The sequence below is a fragment of the Hipposideros armiger genome, unplaced genomic scaffold, assembly GCF_001890085.2.
Source record: "Hipposideros armiger isolate ML-2016 unplaced genomic scaffold, ASM189008v1 scaffold_481, whole genome shotgun sequence".
Lineage (NCBI taxonomy): Eukaryota > Metazoa > Chordata > Mammalia > Chiroptera > Hipposideridae > Hipposideros > Hipposideros armiger.
Window position 1 is genome coordinate 243,517 of NW_017731831.1, and position 20,126 is coordinate 263,642.

General features: G+C 44.1%; 1 protein-coding gene across 4 annotated transcripts in view; it reads left to right on the top strand.

The window, feature by feature from the left end:
* Positions 1–14,802, top strand: part of IRF2 (interferon regulatory factor 2) — an 87,049-nt gene extending 72,247 nt beyond the window's left edge. For all 4 annotated transcript variants that reach the window (XM_019666958.1, XM_019666954.1, XM_019666955.1 and 1 more), the window contains 3 exons: positions 4,947–5,111; positions 12,111–12,157; positions 13,465–14,802. In XM_019666958.1, the coding sequence (XP_019522503.1) occupies positions 4,947–5,111; positions 12,111–12,157; positions 13,465–13,773 (521 nt within the window). In that variant the 3' untranslated portion in view covers positions 13,774–14,802. The remainder of the gene's footprint in view (positions 1–4,946; positions 5,112–12,110; positions 12,158–13,464) is intronic.
* Positions 14,803–20,126: the final 5,324 nt, after the last annotated feature.

Genomic DNA, 20,126 nt, shown 5'->3' on the forward strand with positions numbered 1-20,126 from the left:
AGCAGCCAGCGTGAGTGGCCAGCAGCCACAGTGAGCGGCCGTCCAGAAGCCGGTGACTGATCTGCCTTGCCCGGGAAGAGCGCAATGATGCTGCCAACTTGGACCAGTGAAGCAATGTCCTCCACAACTAGAATGAAGAACAAAAGGATAGCAACTTGTCTGTTCCCCTTCCCCCAATTCCCCAGCACTGTTCCCATCCTCCCAGTTCCCCAATTAAAAAAAATCTTTAAAAAAAAAAAGAAAAAAGAAAAAAAGAATAGCTCAGTTCGACCTTCATTAACTCTTTCTGTTAAGGGAGACTGTCCTGCGAAGTACCTGAGTTGAGCTTGGGGTCAGGGAAAGCTGAATTTGAATACTGGTTCTGCCACTTAACTGACCATCTGACCATCTGACCTTGACCTTGAATTAGTTGTTTAACTCTCCCTGATGACTTTCCCCATGTCTATGATGGAGATAATGATTGTACCTTCCTCATGGGGTGTGAGGTCTTGTGGGTGGTGGGGGGAGGCAAAGGTAAGTGCTCAGAAAATGTTAGGTTTTATTTCAATTATCAGTCAGGATACTGGAGCCCCTAGAGGGGTGGCACTTCTGAAGCAGATTGTAAAAGATTTGCTATTCTTGTGTCTTTTCAGGTGTCAGGAGTCAGTGTTACTGTCTGTGTTGTCACTTGGGGCAAAGTTTGGTGGTTCACGGAAAATAGTTCAAATGGCACGAGAGAGAGAGAGAGACAGAGACAGAGACAGAGACAGAGACAGAGATATTGATTGGTTAGGGATGATGCGTACAGCACATCCAGAGAGTATCTCAGATGTTGGGGTTTCTCTCTTGGGCTTCCGGCTATGAGTGGGAAGTTTCTAAAGTGCCCTCAGTGATGTTCAGAAGTTGTTGTCCCTGCCTGAGACATAAAGCAACATACTCCTAAGGGGACAGTTGGACATAGAGATAATGTAATTATATTAACTGGGGACCCAGATTGTAGCCCAGAAAACAACAAGCTTATTTTTATATCCTAGTTACCAGCATTCAGGATACACTTACAATTTGAGTAGAGGTACCTATCCAGTTTTTTGTCATAGTCATGTGTATTAAGTAAAATATATTAAAATGATCCCCTTTTAGTCATACAGGTCTAATGAATTTTGGCAGTGGCTCTCTGTTGTGTAGCCACCACTATAGTCAAGACATAGGACATATTTTCATCACCCCAAAACATTTCCTCTTCCTCGCGCCAGCTTCTGGACCTATGGCTTGCTATGTCTTTATCACTTCATCTAGGTCTAAAAAGGCCAACTTGCCAGAGGCCTTAAATTTTCTAGAAAACATGTGTTGTTAAGCCTGGTGTTTGCAAATGCCCATGGATGCCTGCAGGACTCTGGCTCCAGCCGGTGAGCCTTGGTCTGTTCATTCATCTATGGATTCAGCAGACATTCACTGAGGTGTGAGGTGGCAGGAGCATCTGCTATGACTTGATACAAAAAGTCCTACTGCTGTTTCTCAACTCTCACAGGAGTCCTAATTTGGTTGGGAGATGACACACAAATAAAAAGTTAAATGAACATATGTGGAATGAACTTGCAGTGCAAGGCAGAAAGTCAAGAAATGTCACAAGGTCATGTCACATTGTAGTTTTGGCTGAGCAGTGGGGACAGTGAGTGAGAGGCACTCAGGAAAGAGAGGTCAGTCTGTTCTGGGGTGGTCAGGAAAAGGCTCAAAAAAAAAAAAAAAGAGGCATTGTGAACACTGCCTGTTGCTCACCCTCCCCTTCCACTCCCTCCCCGCTCTGTGTCACCGCCTCATTGAAGCCTTTGATTCCTCGAATTGGAAAAAAATTCCACTTCCCTAGCTCTCATCCCGTGGCCTCTCCCTGCCGCCTCCTCCTTTGTCTTTTTGCTAGTGTCCTAAACTTCCTCTCTAGGTTATTCTTTGCTGGTCTGTAGCCCTACTGCACTTCTTACAAACCAGATCCTTGACTAGGTTGCCCTTTCTCTGCCCCTCCTCGTACTTGACAGTCATGTCCTGCACAAAGTAGGTGCTCAAATAAATCTCTGTCAGTTGAATCACTGAGTTGGGCATTCTGGGGAAAAACAGTGAGGGAGAGAACGTTTAGTCAGAACCAAGGGATATAATTAGAAAGATGCTTGAACTGTTGCCATTGTTTATACTCCTGGTTAGCTTGCTGTCTATTTAGAATAGCAGTGCGAAAGAGAAATGAACTTTGGAGTATTGGGAGTTAAAGTGGCTTCGATATAAATCAAATTTATATAAGACCTTGATTGCCCCCGAGTGGGTATTGCTTATACCTATCTGCCCCATCCCCCCATACACACACGCACACATGCACACATCGTTTGGTTTCTAGCTCCACCCATTAACTGCTTCTTAGGACTCGGGAAATCTCATTTTCCTGCTGTTTTATTTTATTTGGGAGAAAAGGCAGAAGAAACTTGAGAGAGGTCAGTGTCGGCACTCAGTCTGTGTCTGGTGAACTGCATAATTGATGTTCTCATGCTCAAATAGATAGTCCAAAGGATAAAATAAGAATTTGGGCGTCTGCCTGCCATATTTAGCCTGCCTTCCTTTTCTTCCATTTTATCCCCTCCAGGAAAACCTAAGCAGCATCCAGTTTCCCCTCCATTCTGTATGCTGTGGCTTTGTGGACTCTTTTATCACATCCCAAAATCTCCTTTCCCAGCCTGTTTGGTGCCTTTCCTTTCTTCGTTAGAGAACCCATGAATTCACACTCCTTTCTGAAACCTTCCCTGAGTAGAAAAGCAGGTAACGTTCTCCCTACCTTATGCTAGTCATTCCATCACCTCCCAAAAAGCAATCAAAACAGGAACCCATTTATTATAAACCAAAATACTCAAGCAATTAACATACTTCGAGCAGTGAAAACGGGAGCTCATCCGTGATGACTGACTTCTCAAGGAGACTGGCATAGAGCCGCCTTCCTGCCTGACCCTGAACATTTTACAGATGGCCTAGGAAACGGCAGGGACGTAGAGCACTGCACACAATCCACATGTATGACTTTGGACAAGTCACTCTACTTCTGTGTGCCTGAGTTTCTTCATTTATAGCAGGGTAATGATGCTTTCCCTGTCATTCTCATGGGATGAAATGTTAAAAAAGACTTACACAGGAAGCATGAGTAAAACATTGGTTATGATGGCAAAGTGCTTTGAGGCCCTTGGGAATACAGTATCATTTGCATTCGTTTATTGGTGCCAGTTTTCAAGTATATTTAATTAATTGCCAACTGACATATAAGGTCAGCTGTTTAAAAGTAGGGCAGGACATTAGGAGCATTCAAATGAAAGCCCCAATGAGATATCACTACATACCAATCAGAATGGCTAAAGTAAAAAAAAAAAAAATAGTCGTAATACCAAAAGGCGACAAAATAGTGCCTAAGTTGGATTACCCATACACTGCTGGTGGAAATGTAAAATGGTGTGGCCACTCTGGGTTACAGTTTGGTCGTCTCTTATAAAACTAAACATGTAATTACCATATGATCCAGCAATTGCACTCTTGGGCATTTATCCCAGAGAAATGGAAACTTATGTTTATACAAAACCTGTACACAAATGTTCATAGCAGCCTTGTTTGTAATAGCCAAAGAATGGAAGTACCCCTGAAGTCCTTCAATAGGTGACTAGTTAAACAAACTGTGGTATATCCATACCACGGAATATTACTCAGCAATGAAAAGGAACTTACAATGGATACGCACAACTCGAATGAGTAAATCTCCAGGGAATTGTGCTGAATGAAAAAAAGCCAGTCTCAAAAGGTCACTATGTGAATCTATTCATGACACATTCTTGAAATGACAACAATTAGAGAAATAGCAAACAGATGAGTAGGTATTATAGGTTAGAGATAAAGCGGGGGAGGAAGCTGAAGGAAGGTGGGCGTGGTTACAAAAGGGTTACGGAGAACATGCTTGTGATGATGGAACTCGTCAGTTCTTTTACTGTGGTGGTGGGCATGTGAAACTACATGTTTGATAAAGTTGCACAGAACTAAGTACACACACATAAATGCACACACAAAAGAGGACAAGTAAAACTGAGGGAATCTGAACAAGATGCATAGATTGCTGTCAGTGACCTTGCAGGTAGAGTGTCCCTCAGGTAGGGTGCCACCCCAGTGACTTGGATAAAAGGGCACACAGGAGCTCCGTATTATTTCTTATCACTGTATGTGAGTCTATAATAATCTCAAACTAAAAAGTTTGATTTAAAAAAATGGAGGCAGGATTCAGAGTCAGGTGGACAGAATTCGCCTTGTCAGTGTGCTGGGGAGTTGATGCTAGTAATGTGTGTTAGAATTGGGAAGCCGTTCTGTCCATGGTTCTGGTATTTCACCTAGAGGTCGTTTTGCCTGCAGAGTAGGAAGAGGGCTGGGAGTATGAACAGAGCACCCCACCGCTAGAAATGACATAGTGGGGGTGGATTTTGGTGGTCTTTCCTCCTTATTGAGATTTGATGATGTCTCTCTGGACCCCAGGACACGGGAAATACCACAGCAGCTTCCTTTGGAGCAAGAGCAGAGAACAGAAATGGGTCAGGTTCAAAGCACTGTCTGGCTGGCCCTGGGGCTAGGTCCGGATGCAGCCCCTGGTCTGACAGCCTTGGCTGTGACTGCCATTGAGTTTGGGACCTTGCCACATGTAAGCACCATTGGCAGGCATGCTGGAAATAGTCCTGGGGAGCCAGGTTTTTGTCAGGCTGCTTCTCTGGAGACATTAACCCAAAGCTAAGGCTTATCTTCAGTTTCATGGCAGATGACATGTGGTGACTAAGAACCTGACTCCGGGCTATTCAGCTCTTTTTGGGGGAAAGTTTTTTCTTTGTTGTTGTTTTTTTCGTCTTGAGCAAGTGTGCTAGAACAGGGAAGTCAGGTGACGCTGGTGCATAATGGCTGTCTTTTCTTTGAAGTTGTAGGACAGTCACATCTGGACAGCACCATTGAGGATCAAGAGATTGTCACTAACCCGCCAGATATTTGCCAAGTTGTGGAGGTGACCACTGAGAGCGATGAGCAGCCGGTCAGCATGAGTGAGCTCTACCCTCTGCAGATTTCCCCCGTGTCTTCCTACGCAGGTAAGCGGGTTGGAGGGAAGCTTTGGAACTGAGCACGGAACAAAGGAGAGCAGGAGGGCAGCCTAGGGTCACCCGTTTCACCACACAGCAGAGAACCTCTTCTCTCGCCTGGGAATTGTTCTTGCTTTGATTTTTCTCAACTAGCACCATCTTGGGCACTTTGATTCTCAGTTAGAAGACATGGTCACAGCATTGCTTTCCTTGATCACCCATAACATTTTCATGCATGACTAACAAATGATAAGATTTCTTTGGGGAAGTAGTTCATCTGACTCTATTTTATTTGCACAAATTATCAGAAACTGGGAAGGGTGTTTGTAATGGAATCTGAGTTTGACCAAGCTGGATAGGACCTTAGGGATCACCTCTAACAGTTTTTTCATTTATGGAAATGAAGGGACTTGTTCCAGGTCACACGGCCAGTAGGTGTTTGGGTCAGGACTTGAACAAAACCTTCAGACCCCAAGCCCTATGCCATTCCAGTAGGTTTACTTGTCACTTCCACATATGTTTCCTTTCTTTTTCAGTGTAGTCCAGCTTCAAACTGGGCCAGGCACCTGAGCCCGTTTCTCATTCCTCAGGGAACGGCCACATACATGATTGCAGGAATTGGCCCAGACAGGCACAAGATCAGAACCCAATTCTTTATATCATCTTTACAGAATAAAGTGATGGCTCCTTTTTCCCACCAACATTACATCATCTTGTACTCTCTTCCCGATGGTCTCCATTTAATTGTTTGGGTCTCGATTCTGATTAGGAAATAGAAATTACAAGTCAGTGTTTGCTTGCAAACATTCAAAACAAAAAAAAACAGAGGCCCTATCATGAGTAAGTACATTCAGCTGTAATAAATAGTTCAGGAATTCTTCCCAGTACCCTTTTTATGTGCTGCCAGATAGAGTGTCCCTCAGGTAGGGTGCCACCCCAGTGACTGGCACAGGATCAGCATTCAAATTAGGTTGATTCAAATGACAAGTTGTTTGTGAATTATCAGTCACAAAACAGTCTGAACCACAACTTTCTTGTTTTTTCAACTAACTTTTTAAAAGTTGTGGTAAAATATCCATAAATATAAAATTTACCATTTTTGCTATTTTTAAGTGTACAGTTCAATGGCTTTAGTACATTCACATTGTCGTGCAAGCATCACCACCACCCCCATCTCCAGAACTTTTTCGTCTTTCAAAACTGAAACTCTTGTGCCCATTAAACACTGACTCCCCGTCTCCACCTCCCCCTTGCCTCTGCCAACCACCATTCTACTTTCTATGAATTTGGCTACTCTGGGTACCTCACATACATGGAATCATACAGTATTTGTCCTTTTGTGACTGGATTATTTCATTTAGCATTATGTCCTCAAGGTCCTAACATTCTTTTGTGCTAGGCACATTAAAGGAATGTGAGAACAAGCCTTAGCTACACGAAGCTTATAATCTGTCAGACAGGATAAGCTTGTCATTTATTCATCAAGCATATTTTGAACTCCTACCTGTGAGTCCTTCGATGGTCTTTGCCAGTCCCCCGTAATACTAACTATGACTTCTTACATGTTTATTGTGGCCTGGGAACTGTGCTGATGCTTGGAATCCATTGCCTTAATGATAAGAATAGCCCTGTCAGCCTGGGCATCAACATTATTCCCTCTTTAAGAATTAGGACTCTCCGGCCAATGTGGGTAAAGCAGTGTGTCCAGGGATGAACAGCAGGGTAGCATAGTTGGAATCCACATGTAGCATATGCCAAAGTTCTGCTCTTAACCCTTGCACCCTAATGCTGCCCTGGACAGCTGCACAGGGCTCTGCCATCAGAACATATCCGCATCTGTGGTCTCAGGGACCCACCAGAGGTGGCAGAGCAGAATGTTTCTGCCTGAACTTTACAGTAGAGATAACAAGCTTGAAATACTAAGCTACTCTGCTTATATTTACATAGCTATGGCCCAAAACCTGTGACATTCTTCTATATCAAGCTGCTACAGGCATTATTACACCCCGTGTGTGTGGTTTTTTTGAGTTTGGACACAGACTTTTCTGTTTATGTGTTGAATAAAGCTTTTCTAAAGTCTTCTTGGGGATTCACGAAAGACTTCTTCTTGCTGTTCTGCCAGCAGTGGCATTTTGCTTTAGCAGAAGAATCCTAAGAACAGCTGATTCATGCAGAGAGAGATGAAAATTTTATTACCCTCTGTAAGACATTTGCATAGGTTTGAAAAGAAGGATTTCTGTGCCAGGCTGGCAGGCAGCGGGGTTTTGTTGGAGCCTGGCCTTTAGTTCTTTCTGTTGTTTTCATTGTCTGAAATCTCCAGAACCCTTTGGAGGGAAGCTTATTGGTTGGAGCCAAAATGTTTTATCACTGCTACTTTTCTAGAGCCTACAGACACATAAGAAATCCATCAGTTCCTGACCATGGCTAGGAGGAACATGTCTTATTTAGTCAGGAATTTTAGAGCATGCTGCCATGAAAGGCAGCTTTTTGGGTGTGTTCATCTTTCTACCTTTATGTTCCCCAGTAGGATTGGCTGTTTGCCTATTTTCCATGACAGGGTTTTTTTTTTGTTTGGATTATTCAACTGAATTTCATCCTCCTCTAGCCACTTCCATTCATTTGTTTAGGAAACTGATATTTGGAGGCTGTCGTTAGCAATTTTTTCCCCTACTGAGCACTGAAATATAATTCCAGCAGTATTATAAAACCACATTCAGTTTTGCAAATCTGTCTTCTCTATGGTCGAAACATTATGGTGAGCAACAAAAGAGACAGTTTCTTTGAGTGGAAGTACTTGCGTTGGATGTTTTAAGACACCATAAAATTCTAGTTGGATTCATAAAACTTTCATCCTGGCGAGGGATGTCCCAAAGTCCAACCTGGAGAAGCTAGGGGAGAGTCATTTTATTTTTAAAGGTCTATCATAAAGTGGCCTCTTGCCTGACGTGTGGCACCAGGATTTTATTAAGCTGTTGCTGTTTTGTAAAAGAGCCACAGAGCATTTTGGAGAAGGCTGGATGAGAGGATGGAGACTACTAGCTAGAGAAGAGAGCATGGTACTAAGGATTAACTGGTTATAACCGAGAGAACAGAGATTACCCACTGATCAGCAACCAGGGATAAAGGCTTTGGGTCCTTATGGAAACCATTTGCATTCTGTTGGGTGTGGTTGAGATAAAAGTGCTTTGAGATTAGGATGACTGATTTGAACCTTCTAATCGAGACTTCTAGTGAAAGTAATTGAGGAAGTGATCAAGGGGAAGAAATCCTGGTCAATCTTAATAAAACTTGTTGAACAAGAGCCTTCTGGAAAATGTACCAGGATGTCAGAGTGCAGAAAGACTTTATCGTAAAACATATTATCTCCGCCTCCTTCATGTTCCTGAGATGGTTTGACAGTAAAAACTGAGCTGAAAAGGAGTGTGAACCTTAAGAGGAGTGTCATCCTAGAACTACAGCTCTGGAAGAAGAATCCGTGAGATCATCTAACCCAAATCTCCCCCATCCCTTTTTTACCCACTTGCTTTCAGGGAAACTAAGGCCAGAAAGATGAAACGAATTACTCATGTACCTATTATTACTCTTTCAACTTATTCAGACCATGCTATGGAAGCAACTCCAATTTGTTTTTTAATTCTGTTGTATTCAAAGTAAATAAAAAAATCCAAACTGATCAAAAGGGAAAATGAAATAAGCCATTGATATTTCAGCAGTAACATTGATTTGGAAGCAGCAGCTGCAGTGAGCTCATTTGTGGTATAAGAAGTGATCTTAAAAATGGCAACGGTGTAGTAAAACCAAGGAAACAGAGGAAAACGGGCATGAGTACCCCCCAACAAAGCACTTTGAGCCCATGTTTCAAGGGGTAGCCGTGAGAACCACTGTTATTCTAGAGAGAAGGGTTTTGGGTCCTCTGGCTGGAACTTCAAGCATCTCCTCCTAGGTCGAGGGCACTCGCGGCCATTCTTCTAAACAATAACCATTAGAAATCTCAAGTTTGCTAATATGGAGAGTCTTCATAACTGCTTCAGAGGCAGTTGATCACAGTTTAGAACCAGATTGTGTCTTTTCTTGTCTCCAGCTATGTCCCTGAAGTTGAAAACTGGGAACTTAAAGGCAGTTAACATTCTGATCATGTTCGTGGTCTGTGCGAGGTCTTCCCAAGGAGCCTCACCCAGGGACTGCCTTCCAACCTCTCCTGCAACTGTGACTTGGGCTGAAGCGCAAGCTCAGACCCTCCCTTGGTGTTAACTGCTCATTTTCACATATGTCCAACCCTCAAAGTGCTCCTGTTGGCATCTGTTTGTTTTTATTTGAAGGGGAAAGGAACAGAAAATGATGGTATCTATGGAAGGTGATTAGGAGTGTAGGGGCCTAGACATATGTGAAAGGAAGAGAAACCTTGGCTTCGGAGTGCAGAGAAAGCTCAGCATAAAAATGGAAAAGGGGATCTTGAAATTTCGTCAGAGGCCGGAGCAGCCGGAGTGCTTCGGGAAGCAGTTGCTGTGTTCAGTACACAAGACACAGGAGTCAGAAGTGCAGTTTTGTTTCTCTCCGCTCTGCTGATTCAGTCCGCAACTCTGGCAGGTTTCTCAACATCTCTGTTCCTCATTTTTCTTGGGGAGTGGTAGACTGATTCCTGCCTCCTCAGGGTGCAGGCTACCAGGTGGGTCATGTGAGGGAAGGATTTTCCTTTTCTGTTCGAATTTGTTTTTGTGTGGAAACATTTCTTGAGCCTGGCATTGCCACTTGATCTTGATAGCTAGTGCCATGACCAGCCGAGGGTCTGTCGCTCTCAGTTGTGGAAGCTTTGGGAAAGTCTGCCCAGTCTGAGGCGAGGAGAGGCCCGTCCTCCAGTTGCTCCGGGTAACCCCTCGGTGATCACTCATGCCCGGGAGAAGTCACTGCAGAACAGTGACTGAGAAACGGGCAAAAAGGCTCCAGGGTGGGTGGAGCCAGTGTGGTCAGCATCCTTGCTTTCATTGTTTAGGGAATGAACCTGTGGCTCAGTTGGTCCATTTGTTCTTTAGCCTTTAATTCGTAGAGAGCCTGGTCTGCGGTTAGTGCTCTCAGTTGAAAGGGACCTGCCTGGGCTGAGTCTGTCCCAGCCATGCCACCAGCAAGATGTGAGACTGGAGGCCAGTTCCTCAGTAGGTGTAGGTTCAGGTGAAAGGGGTGGAAAGCACTAGCGCACACAGCTCTTCCACTTCATAGAGGATGATAGGAGCTACTTCCCTGTTTAGAATTCTTGTGAGGATTAAATGAGACCTGCATACAAAGGTACCTGCACAGCCCTGGCACACGGCACTTCGTTAATGTTACAGTTTCTCTTTTGACCTTTCTGTAAAATGAATGACCCAGCCTCAGGGATCTCTAAGGGTCTGTGTATTTCAGAAGTTTGACCCTTTGTACTTTTATTTCTCAAAGCTGTGAACATTGAACAACTGTACACTATCAATTTTTCTACTTAAATTTTTTTCTTTTACTAAAAAAGTTAAACACTTTTTACTTAAAAATATATTTTTACTTAAAAAATAAAAATTTCTACTTAAATATATATATATATATATATATTTTTTTTTTTTTTACTTAAATCTTGTACTATAGGTACAGGTGATATGTAATCACTAGCTATTAACTTTGACTGTGTTAATCTAGCATGTGCCAATCCAATGTTGACCAAGGCCAAGTGGCTCAGTTCAAAGGCACACTAACATTTACAGGGTGTGTGCCGTGTGCCAGGCCCTGTGCCAGGCCTCTCCCCATACCTCTCACTCACTCATGATATAATCAGTCCTCTTCGGAAGGTGTTATATTCCCATTTTGCAGATGAGGAAACTGCAGCTCAGTGAAGTGAAGTAACCCGTTCCGTGTCTCACAGCTGGCAGCCTGAATAAGGATGGGAACAGAATTAGTTATCTATGGCTGCATAACAATCTAACTAACAAACCTAGAGGCTGAAAACAGCACACGTTTATTATTCCACCGTTTCTGAGTGTCAGGAGTGCAAGCATGGCTGAGCTGTGTCCTCTGCTCAGGGTAGTCCCTGCACAGACCTGCCGTTGAGGTACAGCCCAGGCTGCTGTCCTATCTGAGGACCAAAGGGGGACAGTTTTTATCCAAGCTCATACAGTTTGGGGCAGAATGTAGTTCCTTGCAGGTTGTCGGTCCGAAGGCCTCAGTTTCTTGCGGCTGTTGGCTGGAGGCAGTCCTTAGTTCTTCGTCATGCAAGCCTTCCCAACATGGCTGCTCGCTTCCTCGAAGCCAGCAAGAGAGAGTCTCCTCCTCGCAAGACAGGGTTTAGTCTTATGTAATTACCCACATCCAGTTGCCTTCGCTGTGTTTTGTTGGTTCAAAGCAAGTTACAGGTTCCACCCACACTCCCAAGGAGGGAATCCCACAAGAGAGTGAACACCAGGAGATGAGGATCATGGCAGCCACCCTAGAGCCTGTCCACCCACAGTAACCCAGGTGGAAGACGCAAGTTATAAATTCAAGTTATGCGTACTACAGGGGTATGAGGTAAAGGAGGGATCTGAGTCGAATGGGGGTGATCTAGGAAGACTCTTGAGTTGGGGCTTACATGAACTAATTGACAGACTGGAAGAGAGGACCAGCGTGGGCCATTGTGTAGAAACAGGCCTGGTGTGGAGGCAGGAGTGAGCGGAGGGCGTGGGGACCAGAAAAGACATTAGCACCAGGGAGACCAACACCGCCTCCTGGGAAGTGGCGGCTGTGAATAGGTATAGCCCTGGCCCATGGAAAGGGAGCTACTCCTCAACTTGAAAACCTTCCCCGGGAAAGGGCCCAAGTCAAAGAACTCTAATTCATTGTAGCATCTCCTAAGCACAAGTGTTTGACCTGACAAAGGGGAAAGAGATGATGAGTTTAGTTACCCATTTCTCTTTTCAAAAAGAAGTGCTGATGCATTTTTTAAAACACTGCCCGAGCCTCGAAACAGTTTGCGTGGCAGGAATGATGGCCCTGTGTTTTTCTCTCTGTGAACAGAAAGCGAAACTACCGATAGTGTGCCCAGTGATGAAGAGAGCACCGAGGTAAGCATGGCTGCCGCCGCTCGGCTCCCGCAGGCGCGGTGGGAAGGTGTTCCCAACTAGCCCTGAGGTTTCCTTGCTGCTAGTTAAGTTTTTTTTTCTTTTGATCATGAGTTTTACTTTTGGATTTTTTTTTTTGTATGTGTGTGCGTGTGTGTGGTGAAATATATACGTAACATAAAATTTACCATACTTTTGGATTTTGAATTATTAAGCTTTGGAAACTGAATGGGAGGAAAAGGGTGTAAATGTTACCATTAGAGAGGCTATGATGGCAGGAAAAGGAAATTGAAGTTGAGGCCAGGAAATGTTGATAGTCTTACCTCTCTAAACGTCCTAATGCACAAGCAGAAATAGGATGTCTGAGTGGCCAAAAGCGCAGTGACCAGAAGTAAATGTCAGAAAGTGCTAAGCCAAAGTGTCTCCACGTGTACCTGGAGCCCCTTCCTGCTGTGATCCCTGCCCAGAGGCCAGGTGTGTGTTCAGTCTTGGTTCCCAGTTCTCCCCTTCCCACTTCCCTCCTCTAGGCTGGGCTCACACAATGGCAGGAAATGGCTGTAATGGTGATGGAAAGCATTCCTGCTAAAGCCTGCTTTGTGTCTGTGCTTGACAGAGAGGGAGAGACTGACTAATGGTTGTTTGAATTAGTGATTTCCCACTGTACTAAATACTTTCAAGTATAGCCCAAGAATTCTGAAAGAACAATACTAAGCGTAGAGGCTCACACACAGTCTGACCCTGTTTCTTCAAGGTCAGAATTCCAGCTCCTTCTCGGAATGAAGCCACCTTTGAGGTCAGCTGTTTATTTGGCACACTGGAGCTCTAAGCTGCACCCGTTTGAAAGCAATCAAGGGGCATTCACTCTGTGGTACTGAGTTGCTCACTTCCCTCCCTCTGAAAATGCAAGTTGACTCAAAAGATCGGATTGGGCCATCAATGAGGAACCAAGTCGCCATGACAAACCAGCCATCATGATCTAATGATCAGGCTGGGCAGCCAGCGTAGAGGGGAACTGGAAACCAAGTTGCTGCCTGGTTTTCCTGCCTTCATAGAACAGGCTTGGCTGTATTTCTTGGAGGTAGCAAATGGGAATTTATAGAAAGGGAAGAGAAACCATTGTTTGGGGTATGAAGAGCTGGGTATGGATTTCAGCTGAGGGGTGTAGAGTTACTAAGCTTCTGTTCCTTCCACAACTCTTAAGAAATTGAGTTAAACACCAACATGTGGGAACAGTGGTGCGTGTTTTTTTTTTTAAAGCCATTTAACAAAAGGCAAAAAAAAATATATGTTTTAATTGTTTTCTTTGAAAGGGACGACCACACTGGTGGAAGAGGAACATTGAAGGCAAACAGTACCTCAGCAACATGGGGACACGGAGCACCTACTTGCTGCCCAGCATGGCCACCTTCGTGACTTCCAACAAGCCTGATCTCCAGGTCACCATCAAAGAGGAGAGCTATCCGCTGCCTTTCAGCAGCTCCTGGCCCCCCTACCCAGACCACCCGCTTACTTCTTCCGTGACCCCAACACCGAGCAGCAGTCGGCCAGACCGGGAGACTCGGGCCAGTGTCATCAAGAAAACGTCGGATATCACCCAGGCCCGCGTCAAGAGCTGTTAAGCCTTTGACTTCCCCTGGTGGTTGTTGGGATTTCTTGGCTTTGTTTTGTTGTTTGTTTGTATTTTATTTTTCTCTCTGACACCTACTTTAGACAAATCTAAGGGAAAAAGCCTTGACAATAGAACATTGATTGCTGTGTCCAACTCCAGTACTGGAGCTTCTTTTTAACTCAGGACTCCAGCCCATTGGTAGACGTGTATCTCTAGAGCCTGCTGGATCTCCCAGGGCTGCTCCCTCAAGTTCAAGGACGTCATAGGACCAACACCCACATGGGCAGCGAGGTGCTGCATTGCCTGCGGTCAAGGCCAGCGTGGTGGAGTGGATGCCTCAGAACGGATGAGAAAATGTGAACTAGCTGGAATTTTTTATTCTTGTGAATATGTACATAGGGCAGTACTAGCAACGTTGCAGTCGGCTTCTGCACCTTATCTTAAAGCACTTACAGATAGACCTTCTCGTGATCTTGCTCTATTTCACAGCACATTCAGCAGCCCCCTTCCCTCCCGTTCATTGTGCCTCCCACCCCAGCCCATCCAGTTCCTTTCCTCCTTTTCCTCCCTCAAAGGCTGTGTTCCACCTCCCTGAGGAGGAGAAGAAGAAAATGAACTTCTCCACAGATGTCCCACTTTAAGACTGCTTTAAAAAAAAGAGAGCGAAAACCTTTCTAATCTGCTATGCTTGAATGCCACGCGGTACAAAGGAAAACTATCATGGAGATCTTATGCAAATTCCCAGATTTGAAGACAAAAAAATAACTCGAATTCTAACCAGAGCAAGCTTTTTTATTTTTTATACAGGGGAATATTTTATTCAAGGTAAAATTCTAAAGAAAATATAATTGTTTTTTATCTTTTCTACAGCAAATTTATAATTTTAAGATTCCTTTTCTTGTTTATCAGCAGTTGTTATTACATCCTTGTGGCACATTTTTTTTTTTAATTTTGTAAAGGTGAAAAAGCTTTTATGAGCTCATGTAGCAATCAAATTATCCTGTGGATTGATAATAAATGAATATGATATATAGTTAAATTTTTAATGGGCATCATGCCTGCCTTTGTCTGTATCTACTTTAGAGCACAATCATGGAACAGGACTGATGAAGTATCCTTTCTTCTCGGGGACCAAAATTTTTTCCCTTTTCCACCACAAGAAACCTTGAACATTCCAACTATGAGGATGCAAATGGCTTCCCCTACTAAGGGCTCATCCTGAGCCAGGCGCTGCACCGAATGTTCTACAAGAGTTACCTTCAGCACTCATCAAGGTTGTGGACAGGGTAGGGCATGTATCTCCATTTCCCATGGAGGAAATGGAGCCTTAAGCTGAAAATGCTTTTACTCAGGGTTACATAGGTAGTGAGAGTCAAGGGCATACGTTAAGCCCTAGTCTGATGTGACTATGGAAGGAGTCTTTTTAAGCACTCCACTACCCTCCTCTGCTATGAGCAAATGCCACCCACCTTTGCGTTTCCTGTTCTTATCCAAAGGTTTATGTGTATGACTAAAATTTGTGTTTTCATCACATACCAGGCCCATGGATAAGATACTTTGCAAGAACAGGAAATGTTTGTTGGGTTCCTACTCCATGTCCGTCTTATTTTTAAAACCTGGGGCCTTAGACACAGAACGTGCCTCAGAACTTAAGGCATGTCTTTTCAAGTGAGAAATGTGAATTCAGGAACCCCAGACTCCCATCACCCATTTGGTATTTCAAGGTGTACCTCTGACCTTGGGAAAGCCATTGCATGAACCTCATGCTTCTACGATAGCCATAAAATCAGGCTACTAAGACTTAGCTGCCTACCTGCTACCTCTGAGTGTGTTGTGGAGGTGATTACTAAGTTAATATTTGAAAAGGTGCCTTCAGTGAAAGAACAAAGGGCTGTCTTTATGCCTCGCTCAGTGTGTGGCTGCAGATATAATTAGGGGTCATAAAATTATCCAGCCCTGAGCAAAAATTAACTGAAGCATTTTACTGCTTGACATGTTGTTGAAATGCCGCGTAGATGGTTGACTGCTTCTGTGAGGGGTACTTTGTTTTGACCGTGTGTTTACCTCAATTCCACAGGAAAGCCTCACTTTCTTAGTGCAAGGAAGTGTCACGAGGAGGACAGAGATGCTCAGGCCCACTTAGCACTCTGCTCTTCAGTTAAGCCCTATTCCTCTCCCACATCCTAAATAAATCAGTCCCGTTCTTTGTGACTTACATCTAAATCCTTTTGTTTAGTCATCCTGTTTTAAAATGTGGCCCTACGTTGCACAGCTTGTTGCCTGTCCCCCTTCCCTTTTCCAAACACAGAAGGAGCACCCAGCTTACAGTCTTTCCCTTTCAGCAGCTCTGCAAGTCCCACAGTCCATTCCACTTGCTTCGTCCACTTCTGTGGTTATAACCAGACTTACAGAACCTTACCAGGTGAAAGAAAGTTCAGGATTTGGAATTGCACAGTTGCAGCACTAAAGGTCATCCATTGCTAACGAGGCCATGAAAAGCAATCACCTTTAAATTATTTCTGAAAAAGGCAGTATTGATTCTAAGGGTTACTTGCCTGTCGTGTAGGAAAACAAGCTAGTTATACAGTGCAATGCCTAGGGGTGGCATGAGGAAGAAAAACCACTGAGATGGGGCATCTCATGGACTCAAGCCTCAGATCTTGTTTTTGTCAGTTAGAGGAAGTACTAGAGACACGTGCTTTGTTGGGCTGGCATCTGTGTGAGCTGATATGCTTTTATGATGGGCTTGGTTGTGTGTGTGTGTGTGTGTGTGTGTGTGTGTGTGTTAAGTAGCAAGTGCAGTGTGACAACCTTTGGAACAAGTCTCCATTCTCTGCAGCCAGTACCTAGGGCTGATTACCACCCTGATAATAAAGAGCATTTTACAGCTGTAAACTGTGACTCTAGTGACAGCAACTTCCGCCTCATCATAAGGTTGAGAGAACCCGGCACATCCTTGAACCGCGAAGGGCTTCCAGCAGACCATTTGCAAGTCTCTAAATAAATCCATGCTCAAGCATAACATTTTTTCCATGTTTTCATGCAGTAACTGCCAAAGGAGGTGTTTAGTCTATTTAAATGTATTTATAGAGAAGAAGAAATAAACATGGATAAGAAATACAACACAAGTCCATTGGAAGTTAAAACCCTAAAATAGTATCTTTCCTCCCCCGCCCCCAAATCTGAAGTGTACTAAACTACCAAGTAGCTGCTACCAAGATGAAAATGTTAGGAACGAGGAAGATTAGCGATTTGGCTTCAGGATTCTGAGTTTTCACACGTGTGCTTTTGGAAGTATTTTGCATGTGAATGAAAAAGATGTTAAGCCCCAAATGGCCTCCTGCCTGAGAGATGGAACATTAGACATTCCATTAGCTTGAGACCATTCTTCATACGTTGAATTCAGTAGGCTTTAAAAGCCCCCTGCTATTCTAACTAGGGACAGACAGACCCAGATAAAAGGTGAAAATAAGAACCCCACCATTCTGCCAAATTTCTACTGAAGAAAGACAAAAAACGTGCTAGGAAGAGGCTTGCGAGCAGGTAGCCAAGATGGGTCCCTGGAATCCAGTGTCAGCGATCCAGTGTCTTTGTACCCGTTTTAGTTTGGAAAGAGAATGCAGGCACAGACTGGTTTTTACCTGGCAGTATTCAGCCACCTCATCCTGAAATTCCATCCTAAGGCATGTGTACCCAGGACCAGGATGATCAGAGCCAGTGGGACCCGAATCTGACCAGCCAAGGGGCTGGGAGCCAGCTCTCCATCTGTTCCCAGGCTGCAGTAGACCCCCTCCCCCAAGGAGTCACAGTCCACAGGGCTGTAAGCTTCTGGAGGCTGTGTCTCAGTCATCTTTGCTTCCCAGCATGTGGAATAAGGTTGGCTACATATTATTAGGCAGTCACCCTCAGGATCTTGTCCTCCCCCGGGATCACCACACGAGTGTCAAAATAACAGGGCTGGGATGCCCTGTTTGGAAATTTGGAAATTTGGCCAGCCACAGACCCGGAGAGGAGTGCCTGGCAGTGCATAGCTTAGAGTCAGGAGACACAAGAAAATGGAGGGTGAGATGTTCTCTCCTGAGGCTGCTTGGGCCCCAACCAGCCCCCTAGACACTGAAACCATCCCCTGCCTTCACTTGGGCGTTGCTGGCCCTGCTGTGCCGGCAAGTGAGGGTTTTGTAGAGGCTGCCTTCTGCGGCCACAGAAACAACAGGTGCAGGGGCTCCGCGTCTCTGCTACTGAAAATAGTGCCTAGAAGGAAGGAAGTGGCCAGGGCTAATAGCCGGTTTTAGCAAAAATGTTAAGTCTGTCCAAGAACTTGAGTCATGCTGTGGAAGGATCAAGACGCAGGACATTTCAAGAGTTCTCACAGTCTGAAAAGAGCATTTTTTGGCGTCCTCTGATAAATTTCTTAAGAAGAAAAGCAGCGTGTGTGCCTCTGTTCCTCTAAGCAAGCTACCCCTTTGGAGTGTTGGTCAGTTTCTCTGTATCTGCTTTATAAACATGTTCAAACAGAGATTGCTGGCTCTGTGGAATGTATTGTGCTGGGTTGTGCAACTGCCGCTTGGTTAACCCTTTACACACATGGCTGGAGAAACACCACTGTCGCATGCAACGACCTGTGCAGCAAAAACAGTCGATTTTAGTAACAGAACTGTTTTTGCAGGTGCAAAAAAAAAAAAAAATTCCAGGGTGATAGCAGCTTTTAGTTTCAGTTTTGGTTAAGAAGAACATTTTAAAATCTAAACACCCAAACATCCATTCACATGAATCACCAGGGGAAGAAAATACCCACAATGTTCCATCTGCCAGAAGCTTGGGTCACAGACCTGAGAATGCTCATATTCCCCGAATTTTCTCCGATGGACCAGTTCAAAGGCGTTGACATTTTAAATCCACAAATTCTGCTTGGACACACTGTCTGAAGTTTCAGGGTAATGTTAGCAGCTAGAGGGGGTGAGTTCCTTATGGTTAGTGATGGCTAAGCCTTTATTTATTGCTAGAATGAACGTTGGTAAGTATTTTCTACAGAGTTCGCTCTTTTGTCTTCCAACAAGATTATAACCTGAGGCTCCTCTGGCCTTCCCTGCAAGATCTAGCACATCAATGCCCCAGCGTCTCTTCTCAGGAAAGCTTGTGTATTGTGTTTTCAATGGAACTATGAAATACAGAAGAGATTTCACAGGCTGAGCCCTAACATATTCAGCGGACAGGCAAATAGAGATTTTAGTAATAAACATGTAAAATACAGCCTGAAGTCATTGCTCAAATTTCACCTGGTGGCTTAAAGGATCATTTATGTCAGGGCTATGATATGGGAAGGAAATTACAGGCTGGTTTAGGAGATTTATGTTTGCAAAGTTTTATTTGCAAGATTGATTTAAAGTAAAGTAATTCCAAATGCCTTTCTTGAGCACCTCATGAATTGAAGCAGGGTACCCAATCATCTTGATTTGTCCAGGACTGAAGGGGTTCCCAGGATGCGGGACATTAGTGCTAAAACGGGGAAAGTCTCAGGCTAACTGGGAAGAATTGGTCATCTTAAATTCCATGCTAAGATCCAGAGAATAGCATGTCATTTTGAATTCTTTGGGGATTTTCTAAACCCAGGTGGAAGCTTTATGAGGAGACATTATAGAGGGTATGTTATTGATGAGTCTATTACTAATGCATTAATTTAGCAGTAGTGTTCTGTGAAGAAAAGTAGGTTCGTTTGTTCAAAACTATTGAGTTCCCACTATTTGCCAGTAATGTTCTAAGTGTTAGAGAGCTGTTCAGAAGTGAACAAAACAGAGTCCTTGTTTTAATGGAGCTTAAATTTTAGGAGGGATGGACATTCAGCCAATAAATATTCTCTGAGTGACAATAAGTACTGTGGAGAAAAATAAAGCCGGATAAGGGAGATAGGGAGTGAGGGAGATATGCAAAGCCTTCATTTTAGAGCTTAAAGGATCAATTAAAGGTTTGGCTGTTGCAAAGAGCAGCAGTTAGAGGGAAAGAGGAAAACAGTGTGTATCAGCAGGGTTCAGTTGCAGGAAACAGAAAACCACTGTAGCTATTTTAAGCAAAAGGCATTGAATAGACAGAAGCCGGTGTTTACAATGTTGTTGGGATGGATGGAGGAGCCGACTGTTAGGGGTGCTTCCACCTCTGTCATACCAGGAAGGTCAGACTATCATATCAGGAGGCTGTCACTGGAAGTATTGATGCCGAGAACACAGTTGCTGTAGCTGACATGCGAGAATCAGGAAATCCCTGTCCTCCCACCCTAACTATCTCTCCACACCCATTAAATGAGTAAGTGAACATTGAAACACAGCTTTATAAAGTCCCAGAGGCTCCAGAATCACGATTGCCAATGGT